This window comes from Schizosaccharomyces japonicus, assembly GCF_000149845.2.
Source record: "Schizosaccharomyces japonicus yFS275 unplaced genomic scaffold supercont5.3, whole genome shotgun sequence".
Lineage (NCBI taxonomy): Eukaryota > Fungi > Ascomycota > Schizosaccharomycetes > Schizosaccharomycetales > Schizosaccharomycetaceae > Schizosaccharomyces > Schizosaccharomyces japonicus.
Window position 1 is genome coordinate 60406 of NW_011627862.1, and position 10758 is coordinate 71163.

General features: G+C 42.7%; 6 protein-coding genes across 6 annotated transcripts; 4 read left to right on the top strand and 2 right to left on the bottom strand.

Annotated features, from left to right (window-relative positions):
• Positions 1–47: 47 nt before the first annotated feature.
• SJAG_04825 (RNA-binding protein) lies at positions 48–2121 on the top strand. The gene has a single exon (XM_002175864.2). The coding sequence runs from the start codon at positions 322–324 to the stop codon at positions 1507–1509; it is 1188 nt and encodes a 395-aa protein (XP_002175900.2). The 5' UTR covers positions 48–321; the 3' UTR covers positions 1510–2121.
• On the bottom strand, positions 1850–3476 carry SJAG_04824 (exosome subunit Rrp45). The gene is made up of 4 exons (XM_002175863.2): positions 3247–3476; positions 3075–3194; positions 2743–2983; positions 1850–2653 (listed from the first exon to the last, which is right to left on the bottom strand). The coding sequence occupies exons 1-4, from the start codon at positions 3408–3410 to the stop codon at positions 2303–2305; spliced, it is 876 nt and encodes a 291-aa protein (XP_002175899.1). The 5' UTR covers positions 3411–3476; the 3' UTR covers positions 1850–2302.
• A 1067-nt stretch (positions 3477–4543) lies between these two features.
• Positions 4544–6569, top strand: SJAG_04823 (catalase). The gene has a single exon (XM_002175862.2). It carries the CDS (start codon positions 4767–4769, stop codon positions 6327–6329), a length of 1563 nt encoding a protein of 520 aa, XP_002175898.1. The 5' UTR covers positions 4544–4766; the 3' UTR covers positions 6330–6569.
• Positions 6547–8709, top strand: SJAG_04822 (PXA domain-containing protein Pxa1). Its single transcript, XM_002175861.2, has one exon. It carries the CDS (start codon positions 7068–7070, stop codon positions 8541–8543), a length of 1476 nt encoding a protein of 491 aa, XP_002175897.1. The 5' UTR covers positions 6547–7067; the 3' UTR covers positions 8544–8709.
• A 91-nt stretch (positions 8710–8800) lies between these two features.
• SJAG_04820 (mediator complex subunit Pmc6) lies at positions 8801–10705 on the bottom strand. The gene is made up of 4 exons (XM_002175859.2): positions 10513–10705; positions 10258–10363; positions 10000–10122; positions 8801–9946 (listed from the first exon to the last, which is right to left on the bottom strand). The coding sequence occupies exons 1-4, from the start codon at positions 10700–10702 to the stop codon at positions 9685–9687; spliced, it is 681 nt and encodes a 226-aa protein (XP_002175895.2). The 5' UTR covers positions 10703–10705; the 3' UTR covers positions 8801–9684.
• SJAG_04821 (UDP-GlcNAc transferase associated protein Alg14) lies at positions 8809–10228 on the top strand. Its single transcript, XM_002175860.2, has 2 exons — positions 8809–9361; positions 9416–10228. The coding sequence occupies exons 1-2, from the start codon at positions 8897–8899 to the stop codon at positions 9581–9583; spliced, it is 633 nt and encodes a 210-aa protein (XP_002175896.1). The 5' UTR covers positions 8809–8896; the 3' UTR covers positions 9584–10228.
• Positions 10706–10758: the final 53 nt, after the last annotated feature.

Consider the following 10758-nt stretch of genomic DNA (forward strand, 5'->3'; position numbering starts at 1 on the left):
ACTCCTTTCACCTCATTAAAGTAGCATGTCACTTATAAGTAGGCTCCTCCACATTTCCCTCGCAACTAGCAACAAAATTTTTCACCCTCACCCAAACTCCCCAACCACCACCTCTACCCCTCCGACCCACAGAAACGGGCAATTTCCAAAAAATACGTGGTATATAGTTGGTCTAGTCACTTCCTCACGTTTGATTTTCATCCAGAACTCCCGGAACCTTGCTGTTATACCCGACGCCTTCTTCTCCGTTTTCTGCACTTTATTTTTTTTTTTTTTGCTTTTTGGTATTTGTGTTAAAAAACCAGAAAATCTGTAATCGTTATGTCTCACATTCAACCCTCCTCTGTTCTTCCGGTAACTTCAATGGCATATAATCAGTTTTCGATTCCCAAAGCAGTAGATGAAAAGGAAAATTCACTTTTCGACGTTACGTTTCAGGATGAGCCTGACGAGTCGAATGCGGCTCCTCTGAATCGGCCTCCTCCTGGCCCTGCGGTCCCAAACCCCGTGAGTATGGGTGGTGTCCTGCAACTTGGACCCGCTGTTGGTATGCCTTCTCATCAAAACCAGCTTCCCATGAGAGGATTGATGGATGACGCAGCGTACGCCACGCAGCAGCTTACGCTTCGTGCCCTGCTGTCGACACGTGAGGCAGGTATCATTATCGGCAAATCTGGTAAAAATGTGGCCGAACTGCGTAGCACGACAAATGTTAAGGCTGGCATTACAAAGGCTGTTCCTAACGTCCATGATCGTGTGCTTACGATCAGTGGCTCCTTGGAAAACGTTGTTCGTGCTTATCGTTTTATCATCGATATTTTTGCAAAGAACAGCACGAATGCTAATGGAACCCCCGTGGATCCCCATGCTCCTCGCAAGCTCCGCTTGCTTATTGCCCATTCTCTGATGGGCAGTATTATTGGCCGTAATGGCCTCCGTATCAAGCTCATCCAAGACAAGTGCTCGTGTCGCATGATCGCTTCAAAAGACATGCTCCCTCAGTCAACCGAGCGTACTGTTGAGGTGCACGGAACAGTTGAGAATCTCCATGCCGCAATCTGGGAGATTGGAAAGTGTTTGATTGATGACTGGGAGCGTGGTGCCGGTACTGTTTTCTACAACCCTGTTTCCCGTTTGACCCAACCATTCCCTACCGTTGCAACATCTCCTCGTGCTGTTTCTCAGCAAATGACTCCTGCTATTCCAAGCCCTATGATGGACGGTGGAGCTGCCCCTTACTTTTTCCCTCCCGCTGCTCCTCAACAGCCTCGCATTACTCAAAACATCAGCATCCCCGCGGATATGGTTGGATGCATCATTGGCCGTGCAGGTTCTAAGATATCCGAAATTCGCCGTTCCAGTGGTAGCAAGATCTCAATCGCTAAGGAGCCTCATGACGAGACAGGCGAACGTATGTTTACAATTACTGGTACTCACGAAGAAAATGAGCGAGCTCTCTACCTACTTTACCAGCAACTCGAACTGGAGAAGGACCGCCGTAGTCATTAAGAAACCCTCCTTATGGAGCCCTTTTTCAATGTGCGTTGAGCCGACCGTTGCGTGTCTTATCGGTTGGTATCGCACGTTGTTTTCACTGGGCTGCAGTCATATGTAGCCATCTTCGCGTCCCTTTTCTTCCCTATACTATTCCGTTTGCAAACTACACTTCATTTCGTTTACGCATTTCAGGTGGTTCAGCGGTTGCTGGTGGGAGTTTGATATATGGAACATTGTTGCTCCTTCGCTCCTTTGGGCAAGCAGTTTACTACCTTCTTACCATGCTCGTGCTGCGCAATGACCGAGCTCGGTGTCCCTCCACGCCGCCGACTCTCTTTTGCTTCCCAATCCGCATGTTACATACACATCTTCAGCCTACCTCTCTTTTTGTTATATAAAGTCTCTTCTCGTCTACTACCGCCCTTCGACCGATGCTTATTCTGTTTCTCTTTTGTTCACGTGTGTTTCGTTGTTTCCTTAGGTGCTGTTGAGAAGCACCACGCTCGAATCAACAGTAACTCCAATCGTGTTAGTCTGATCCTCCAATTGACCGCTTTAATATGGGACTCTCTTCTACCTGCCTTAGCTATACATTCGTTTGTTCAATAGTTATGTATGCTGAAATGCCGGTTGCCCGCTGCATCATGGCCGAGAACTCGAAGGGTGAGTAATAGTGTGCTTTGGCCTGTAGGCCGGCCTTTATTTAAAATTCGCTCGTAAAATCAATTTCTCTAGATAGACTATTCATGAAATAACGAGCTGTTAGCCATTGACGGCAGTGATAAATTGGTTTATCCAAGTTTATTTAAGATCTAGCATTTTCTGCCGAACCACCCAAGTATTGGGTTTCCCGCTTTTGTAAGTCTTGGGCCAAAACCTGTTTTAGCTGCTCGCAGATTTCTTGCGTATTTTTGAAGGCCGCGTGTGCACAAGAAATGATTTTTGTTTGATCAATGGGAACACCGCCTGCTTTGAAGAACTGGCAAATCTCCCTGTTTTTGTTGAGTGTTATGGTCATAGTACCTGTGGACAGTTCCTCCTCCTCAGCAGTAGCATCAGTGACTGAGATACTTCCGTCATGGAAAAAGAAAAACGTCGTACAAATGGGCATGTGAAGGACGGAAAGAGGAACAGGGACTCTTTCTTCTGGTGAATGCTAAAATGATTGTGTTAGCGCCAGCATGCAACAAGTATAAAGATGATCGCCCAAGCTGTTTTGAGACGAAGCAATAATGGAGAGCGTACCACAACTACTTCTTCACCGGTGACCGTAACATCCGGACGTCTGTAATGACACAAAGCAGCGACAACAGCAAGACAAGCTGCGTCAACCATATTTCCATCATGGTTGACGAAATGAACCGTAGCACGAACACTCCAACATTTTTGACCCGACAAGATACATAAGGACTCGGTATCAAGAGCACGGGAACGACGGACAGAGGTTTCGATGAGTCGAGAAATAAGAACCTCTTGATCAGAAAGTCTTAGTTCATAATGTTAAAATCAATTTCGGAAACTTATAACATAAATGAATAAGAGTAAGTGTGAAGAAAGAATTCAACACCTGTACATACCTTCCCGCCTCTAAAGAAGGGTGAGCCATTGGCGTCAACTCTGTGTGAATGGTGAAAATGCCATCGAAAGGTTTGTCTGGATACGGTTTCGCGATTTGAGCCGTGATGTGGCATAATACACTGAAAAACTGTCAGCCTGGACATTCTTTGGAAACAGATCTTGTTAACATACCGTGTCTCACCTAAGGAGACATCAACTTCACCAAACTTATCGCCAAACTTTATTACGGGTTGTCTGAACGCGTGCATTTCACGCCCGTCCAACCGCACGCCATTAGAAAGAGCCTCTAGTATGAAATCCCGGTTGTTTGTAGAGGTCTCAAGTTTTTTCGGCATCTTTTACGTAGAGAGAGGAAGAGCAATGGACGAACTGCCAAGGGCGAGGACAGTATGACTAGAAGAAAAAATGACTGCTGTAAGAGTTTGACGTAGAAGAGAAAACATAACAAAAATAAAAAAGATACACTAGAGGGGGTATAAATAGTTTGTTAGACTCGAACGAATCTGTATATTTGCATGATTTACAGAGAAAAATACAGGGAACAAGTGACGAATACGGGCACATGCTTATACCTGCTTTTCCGACATCATAAAGTTTTAATACTCAATTGATCAAGGACTGCTCAAAAGAATCGCAGTTCTTCATTTTTCGTTTTTGATTATTTTGTGTCATTTATTAAAGTAGCTTTAGGCGAAACCTTATTTCTTTGAAATTCACCACCAGATAAGTGATTGGGTTAATGTAATACTAAGTCATTGCATCTCGGAATACAACTCAACATAGTCTTGTGACACCATACAATTTCTGGTGCCCACACATAAACGACATATAAAAGGAAATCAGTCGCACTAACTTCATTGACTTGTTCGGAATTTTTTCAATCTGAGTAGTACCAATTATCAGAACGCCTTTCGGATGTTAACTCCTTTAACAATGGGTGACTCATGTGGTTTCCCCCTTCACTTATCTTGTGCAGACATCATTACATCTATTACACACGAAAGCTGTCGCTTAACAAATCGTGAAACTGTGGACAAACGCAGCGGTGTTTTCGCTGGAGTAGCGCAATTAAACTTAAACTATTCATTCACGTTGCATCTGTAACTCAAAGGTGTCTGTTCTTGCTGAATTATGATTTATCAAGTGTCTAGCAGATTGTCTGGACTAGTATTTGACTGTTTTGTAAGCGTATCATTCTAGCCCAGTACTGTAGCAGTGAATTTACATAATGGTTACATAATAAAAATTCCGGATTCATGAGATTACATAATACGCGTTTGCTGGTTGGTTACAGAATTCGCTTCTTTGTGCGTGCAAGAGTGCGACGTCCAATGCAAAGGGTTTATTATTTAAACGTCATAGAGTGCGATACTTCTGCAAATAAGATTTCGGCGAAATCAAGTCTTGATCGACGTATGACCGTCGTGGTAATTATATATGACGTAAATACCTAAATCCTGAAAAAGTACAAGAGAGGACATTTCCTCCTTTTTCTACCTTACCAATTACCAATTTGAAGACTTTTGACAAACTGAGAGTCTCCACCGAAGACTTAATTTTGTATACTTTAAGAAGAAGGTATTAGCGCGATAATTGAGCTGTCGGAACCTTTCTGTACATTTTACCTTTTATTTTTGGAAACGTTTGTTATTTCTTAACTTTCGTTCTCGAAGTACTGTATTATAATTGCAATGCCTTACGAATTTAACGAGAAAAAGGAGGTTCCCGACCACCCGACTTACACGACTAGCACCGGCTGTCCCATATTCAATCCTTTGGCTAGCCAACGTATTGGTCGCAATGGACCAATTCCGTTACAAGACTTTCATTTGATTGACGTGTTTCAGAAGTTTGATCGCGAACGTATTCCTGAACGTGTCGTTCACGCAAAAGGTGTTGGTGCCCATGGCGTATTTGAGGTGACGAATGATATCACAAAGTATACGAAGATGAATATGCTCTCCGAAGTTGGTAAGAAGACGAAAATGTTCGCTCGTTTTTCCACTGTTGGAGGTGAACGCGGTACACCAGATACTGCTCGTGATCCTCGTGGTTTCGCCCTCAAGTTTTACACGGAAGAGGGTATTTTTGATATGGTGTGCAACAATACACCTGTCTTCTTCATTCGCGACCCAGCCAAGTTTCCCGTCTTCATCCATACACAAAAGCGAAATCCCCAGACGAACTTAAAGGATGCGACCGCGTTTTGGGATTATTTGTCCTTGAATCCTGAGTCAATTCATCAGGTAATGATACTGTTCTCCGACCGTGGAACTCCATATGGTGTACGTTTTATGAATGGTTACTCTGGTCACACATATAAGTTTGTAAATGACAAGAACGAGTTCTTTTACTGCAAGTGGCATTTTATATCTGATCAGGGTATAAAGAATCTGGACAATGACACTGCAGCTGAGATTGGTGGTAAGAATCCGGATTTTGCTGGCCAGGATCTTTTTGAGGCCATTGAGAGCGGCGATTGCCCTAGTTGGACCTTATATGTTCAAATTATGACACCAAAGCAAGCAGAGCAGTACCATTACAACATCTTTGATCTGACGAAGGTATGGCCTCACAAAGATGTTCCTTTAATTCCTGTTGGCAAGTTTACTTTGAACCGTAACCCTACAAACTACTTTGCCGAAGTGGAGCAAGTCGCCTTCTCTCCTTCGCACATGGTTCCAGGAATAGATGTCTCTGCAGACCCAGTTTTGCAAGTGCGAACTTTTTCGTATCCTGACACCCACCGTCATCGTTTGGGCGCAAACTTTGAACAAATTCCCATCAATTGTCCAGTGAACCCAGTTTTCAATTACTCCCGTGATGGACCCATGAACGTTGGCGCTAATCAATTTGACCTTCCCAACTACCCCTCTTCTACTCAAAAGCTCGATAAGGAAAAGAATGAACCCGATGCTGAACATGAACGCTGGATTGGCAAGGTTACGTATCACATGGACGAGCTTACCGATGTTGATTTTGAACAACCAAGAGCATTGTGGAAGTTAATGGGAAAACAGAAGGATCAGCAAGACCATTTTGTCTACAATGTCTCTGTTCATCTGTGCAACGCTATTCCAAATGTCCGCGAGCGTCAGTACGGAGTATTTAGCCGGGTTGATCCTGAGTTGGGCAAGCGCATACGTGAGGCGACAGAAGCAGAGGCAAAGAAGATTGCGGGAAATGAAACCGTTCCAGTGAAGCCTGAACCCCATCAATTTGAACCTCAAAATTCTACTTTAAAGTCTTCTTAATTGATTCAACAGAATGCAAATCAATTTAGTTGACAATGGTAAGTATTCAGTTCTCTTTCTTTTGGGGTTTTCACACCGTCTAGTCTGTGTGTATTATTATTACTTGCTGTAGGCTTATCAACTTTGATAGTGCGGTTTTCCGCTTGCTTATATCTTGCTGTACTTTATTTGGCCTGTGTACCTGATCGGCATACAGGCATTTCTTAGGTAGAATAACAGACGTTCTCTCTTCTCCGCTAATGTAATTTCTGTAAGGTGGGCCACTTTATGCAACTCTAAGTTGTGAACCTTTTGTAAGACCCTTTAATGCTCTCTGTCTGCAAGCTTCTTTCCCCCCTCATCCGACCACCAGTCAGGAGCTATCATTTTAGTTGTATCATCGCTTCGTCCAAAGAGCTACGGTAACACCATATTAAGCCCAGGGACCGCTCTTTACGACGGTTTAATAGTGCTTTGAGATTTCGTGTGGACAGAACGCCTCCACACGTTATTAGTGGGAAGTCAAAAACTTGACGATAAGTTCAGTAATATTCGCCAATTCAACGACATTTCAGCTTTCAATCGATCAACTAGTACCGTCTTTTTCAGCTTTACCCTTGTTTGTATCTTAAAACAGAAATTGGCCTATAGGATCTATTTCTCCGGTTTTCTGTTTGAATCATAGCGTATACAGGGAAATCATTTTCCTAACAGTACGATTTTAGAAATTGCGTATTTCGGGTGTCTTCCTACTCTGCGATGCTGAAATTATCAGCTCTCGTGGAGGAAAAGCTTTTTGAGATTTTAGACGAAAAGGTATTCTCGTGGTACGCTAATCGTATTAGTCAAAATGCTTCCTTCCCGACAGAATGTATTGATCTTGTAAAAAGAATTCTTGACAAGATTGACTCTCGATTCTCGAAAAAGGATGCCTTTGAACTGCTGTTTTTTAAAATTCCTTGGATTCTTGGTGAGCATTTGGATTGCATGCAACAATCTATGAGTAGATTACGATCAGCACGCGGCAGTCGACACAGTCTTGGAGAACTTTATCACCAGCAGTTTCCACATATTGCTATGAATAGTGAGGAAAACGAGTTACTTTATTGTCGACTAATTTTGCGTAACACGTTAAAGCTATTGCTTCCACCTCCGAATGTGAAAAGCAAAGTTGAGTTCGTCATTTTACAAGATATTTTAGCTAGTGGAGTTCATCGACTCATTGTCGCGACATCAAAACCCAATTTCTATTATTCTGCTTTAATGCGTGTCGTTGACTTCGTCGTGAACTCACCCAAAAGTTCCTTGCTTATCCGTGCAAAGGCACTTCTCTTTAATCTCTCGAGGGCAATGTATATAATTGCAACCACTGAGGGCCTCCATATATTTTCTGTGCAATGGTTCCGTGTATTTGTACGGCTGTTTACTTTGTGTCGGAAAGAACAATTTCGTGACACCACTACTGTTTCTAGTATATTGGCTTACGCCTTCCTTTTTCCTTGGTTTGTGGTAGGCGCTGCTGCTATTGCCGAAACTGTAGTTGTCACAGCCATCGTTCTTGTCCTCGACAGAATGACTGTTCGTGTAAACACTTCAGCTGAGAAAGTCACAGCAACAACTACACTACATTCGATGGCTTCACGGCGCTATGTGAAACGGAAAACAGGTGAAACACTTCGTACCCTCAGAGCGCGCGATTTACACAGACGTAGATTCAAGGAAAACCTTAGCGAACCACCAAACGTGTCCCTTTGTCCTCCGCGGCATGATATGCACAAGCGAACAGTGTCTGTATCAACTCTTGCTAGCGGCGAATTTCTTCCTATGCAAAGCGCTGGATCGTCTTCCGTTTCCTTATCCAATGTCATTCCCAAGGCTCAGTTTGTTCAACCCTCGAGTACACAATCATCATTACACCTACCTTCCGACTCCTCACCATCTAGTTCTGGTGCTCACGCTGCACTGAAAAGTGCCTCGCAATCTAATGGATCCAGTCGGCCTTCTAGTGGCACAACAATGGATGGAAGCACAATATTCACACCTTCATACTCTAATGCTTATGATCATGCGCTGGATGAAATATCAAAGCTCCCGCTGTTACCAGACATATTATCAACCGAAAAGCTTTTGTTTTTGGTTCACGATGAGTATCGAACGAAACATGTAATGTACTCACTTCTTGATATCATTGTCTGTACTTTGTTCCCTGAACTTTCTAGCGACACTCCTCAGTGAGACAAACGATTTGAAACGGGTTAAATTTACTCTCACATTTTGCTCCAATTTCTTTTTGTGCCGTTCACTTCCAATACTTCGATGTTCCTCATTTCATGTTTTTTAAACCGAAGGCTACGAATTTTAATAATGATAGATACCCTTGCATAACATATATTATAATTTTACTTTCTTTACTTTTTTTCTCATTCAAAAAAGCTCTGAAACAGCCTTCTCTTGTTTCTTGTAACAAATGAACACTTCTTGTATAGATTAAAAGGATCTTCTATTCGTTAGCGTTATTTCGTTTTTTTTTTACCCTCGCTTAACCATAGGGATATGTTCTATTTAAATAAAAACCTGTCATAACTGAAATGCGCACAATTTTATTAATTAGCATACTCCTTTTATTCCCATGCCTTCCTATCCTTCTTCATCGCACTACGTTTGCCAGTGAATCATCACATGCTGCAGAAAAACATTTGCTCGCTTTTTTTGGGTCCGGGGGCCATACGGCTGAAATGATGAGCTTATTAAACGCATTGAACAGTACGTTGTACCCTGTTCGAACATATGTTACTGGAAGAGATGACAAAATGAGTCAGAAAAAGGCTAAGGTTTTGATGTCTCAGCAAGCAGATTTGAGAACGCAGCTTCTTTCTGTGCCAAGGGCTCGATATGTGAAGCAATCATGGTTGACAACACCTTTTACTGCTTTTATTTCACTTTTTGGAGCTCTTAGAGTAATTTTCATGAACGAATTCGGCACACCAGACGTCCTTTTATGCAATGGTCCGGGAACTTGTGTACTCATATGCTTTTCAGCAATGCTAGCGCGGGTAAGCGTATAAGTTTTCATACATTTGACAGTTCGCTAACTAACCATGCACTAGCTTTTGGGTAAACCTATTAAAATAGTTTACGTTGAATCATTTGCCAGAGTACGCAGTCTTTCACTCTCAGGCAAAATCTTGATGCCATTTGTTGACCGCTTTCTGGTTCAATTTCCCGAACTTGTGGAAAAATACAAAAAGGCCGAGTACATTGGCATTGTCGCATAATGGCGACCAACCTTGTTACTTATTCAATGAACATTTCTTTGCTACCGAATCATTGCTAAATCACCCAATTTACAAAAACACACTCCTCTTACACAACTGACTTAAAGTCGTTCATTTCTTAAATCACATACACTCGATAAAAGCGATTGCAAGGAGGTAAGTCTTTGCGATTGAACCATCATTTCACGCTGGTTTGTTGCATCCAAGACAATCGCCTTCGCTTGCAAAATCCATGTCTCATTTAAGGGATGAAACGGAGGCTGTATGATGTGCGGCTGCGAAGGCAATAATGTTTGAAACATCAGTACTTTGCATGTGTCATACGTGAACTCCAGGCCCTGTACAATGTACTCATGAGAGAATCTAAACAGATTGGTTGTTAGGCAATCGTTTCTAAGCTATGCGGTGCAACATACTCATAACCCATTTTTTGCACAAACTCTAATACAGGTCCATCTGTGAACTTGGCTTCGTTCACGGGCCGGATGCCACATTTATTTTGTCGTTTCGGTTCAGAGGCACCTTCTAGGCGCAATTTCCTATACAAATATTTGAATTAGCTTTCTTCTCATAACCACATAATTCATTTTGGTGTTCGTTGTTCACTACGAATTGAATGCAACCAACACACACCAAAAAATAAGAAGTTTTTTCCTAAGAAATTCATAACATACCATTGTGCTTTCCGGCTCCACTCAGCATCAGACTCGTCCAGTGCTTTAACATCCGCTGAGAGCCGCAGCCAGGATTCTGGCATAGACGGCAATGTAAGTGGGACATCTATTTTTGGTGGTGAGTTTTCGGAAAAAGCGAGGCGACACCGCGGATATATACTTTCCACCAAATGAACGCCCGTGGGGATGTGGGGGTTCAGAGAAGGAAGTAAATTAGGATACTGGAGGAAAACGCGGACGCGCATCCAAGCTTACCTTTAGGCTTAAAAACCATACAAAAGTCCAAGACAGGCACAGGATCACCCAGAAGATGTGTTAATGTATTAGCAACTTGATCTAACCGCCGTGATGGAATAGAACCTATAAGATATAGTTCCTGCATATTGTGTACGGTCGTTCCTATGGACGACACATTCATTTCTCCCCAGTCGCCCTCTCGACCCATCTTCGTGTCTTACCCTTACTTTGGAATACGTTTGGCCACGCTATTGATCCCCACCA

What these genes read in the sequence shown, in the direction of transcription:
- SJAG_04820 (XM_002175859.2), bottom strand. Translation starts at nt 10,702, where the DNA reads ATGGGTCGAGAGGGCGACTGGGGAGAAATGAATGTGTCGTCCATAGGA. An exon ending in TGGAGCCGGAAAGCACAATG is followed by an intron (nt 10,123 to 10,257) that starts GTATGTTATGAA and finishes ATATTTGTATAG; the next exon opens with GAAATTGCGCCTAGAAGGTG. An exon ending in GTGCAAAAAATGGGTTATGA is followed by an intron (nt 9,947 to 9,999) that starts GTATGTTGCACC and finishes CAATCTGTTTAG; the next exon opens with ATTCTCTCATGAGTACATTG.
- SJAG_04822 (XM_002175861.2), top strand. Translation starts at nt 7,068, where the DNA reads ATGCTGAAATTATCAGCTCTCGTGGAGGAAAAGCTTTTTGAGATTTTA.
- SJAG_04825 (XM_002175864.2), top strand. Translation starts at nt 322, where the DNA reads ATGTCTCACATTCAACCCTCCTCTGTTCTTCCGGTAACTTCAATGGCA.
- SJAG_04823 (XM_002175862.2), top strand. Translation starts at nt 4,767, where the DNA reads ATGCCTTACGAATTTAACGAGAAAAAGGAGGTTCCCGACCACCCGACT.
- SJAG_04824 (XM_002175863.2), bottom strand. Translation starts at nt 3,410, where the DNA reads ATGCCGAAAAAACTTGAGACCTCTACAAACAACCGGGATTTCATACTA. An exon ending in CCTTCTTTAGAGGCGGGAAG is followed by an intron (nt 2,984 to 3,074) that starts GTATGTACAGGT and finishes TTATGAACTAAG; the next exon opens with ACTTTCTGATCAAGAGGTTC. An exon ending in CCGGTGAAGAAGTAGTTGTG is followed by an intron (nt 2,654 to 2,742) that starts GTACGCTCTCCA and finishes CAATCATTTTAG; the next exon opens with CATTCACCAGAAGAAAGAGT.
- SJAG_04821 (XM_002175860.2), top strand. Translation starts at nt 8,897, where the DNA reads ATGCGCACAATTTTATTAATTAGCATACTCCTTTTATTCCCATGCCTT. An exon ending in TTTCAGCAATGCTAGCGCGG is followed by an intron (nt 9,362 to 9,415) that starts GTAAGCGTATAA and finishes ACCATGCACTAG; the next exon opens with CTTTTGGGTAAACCTATTAA.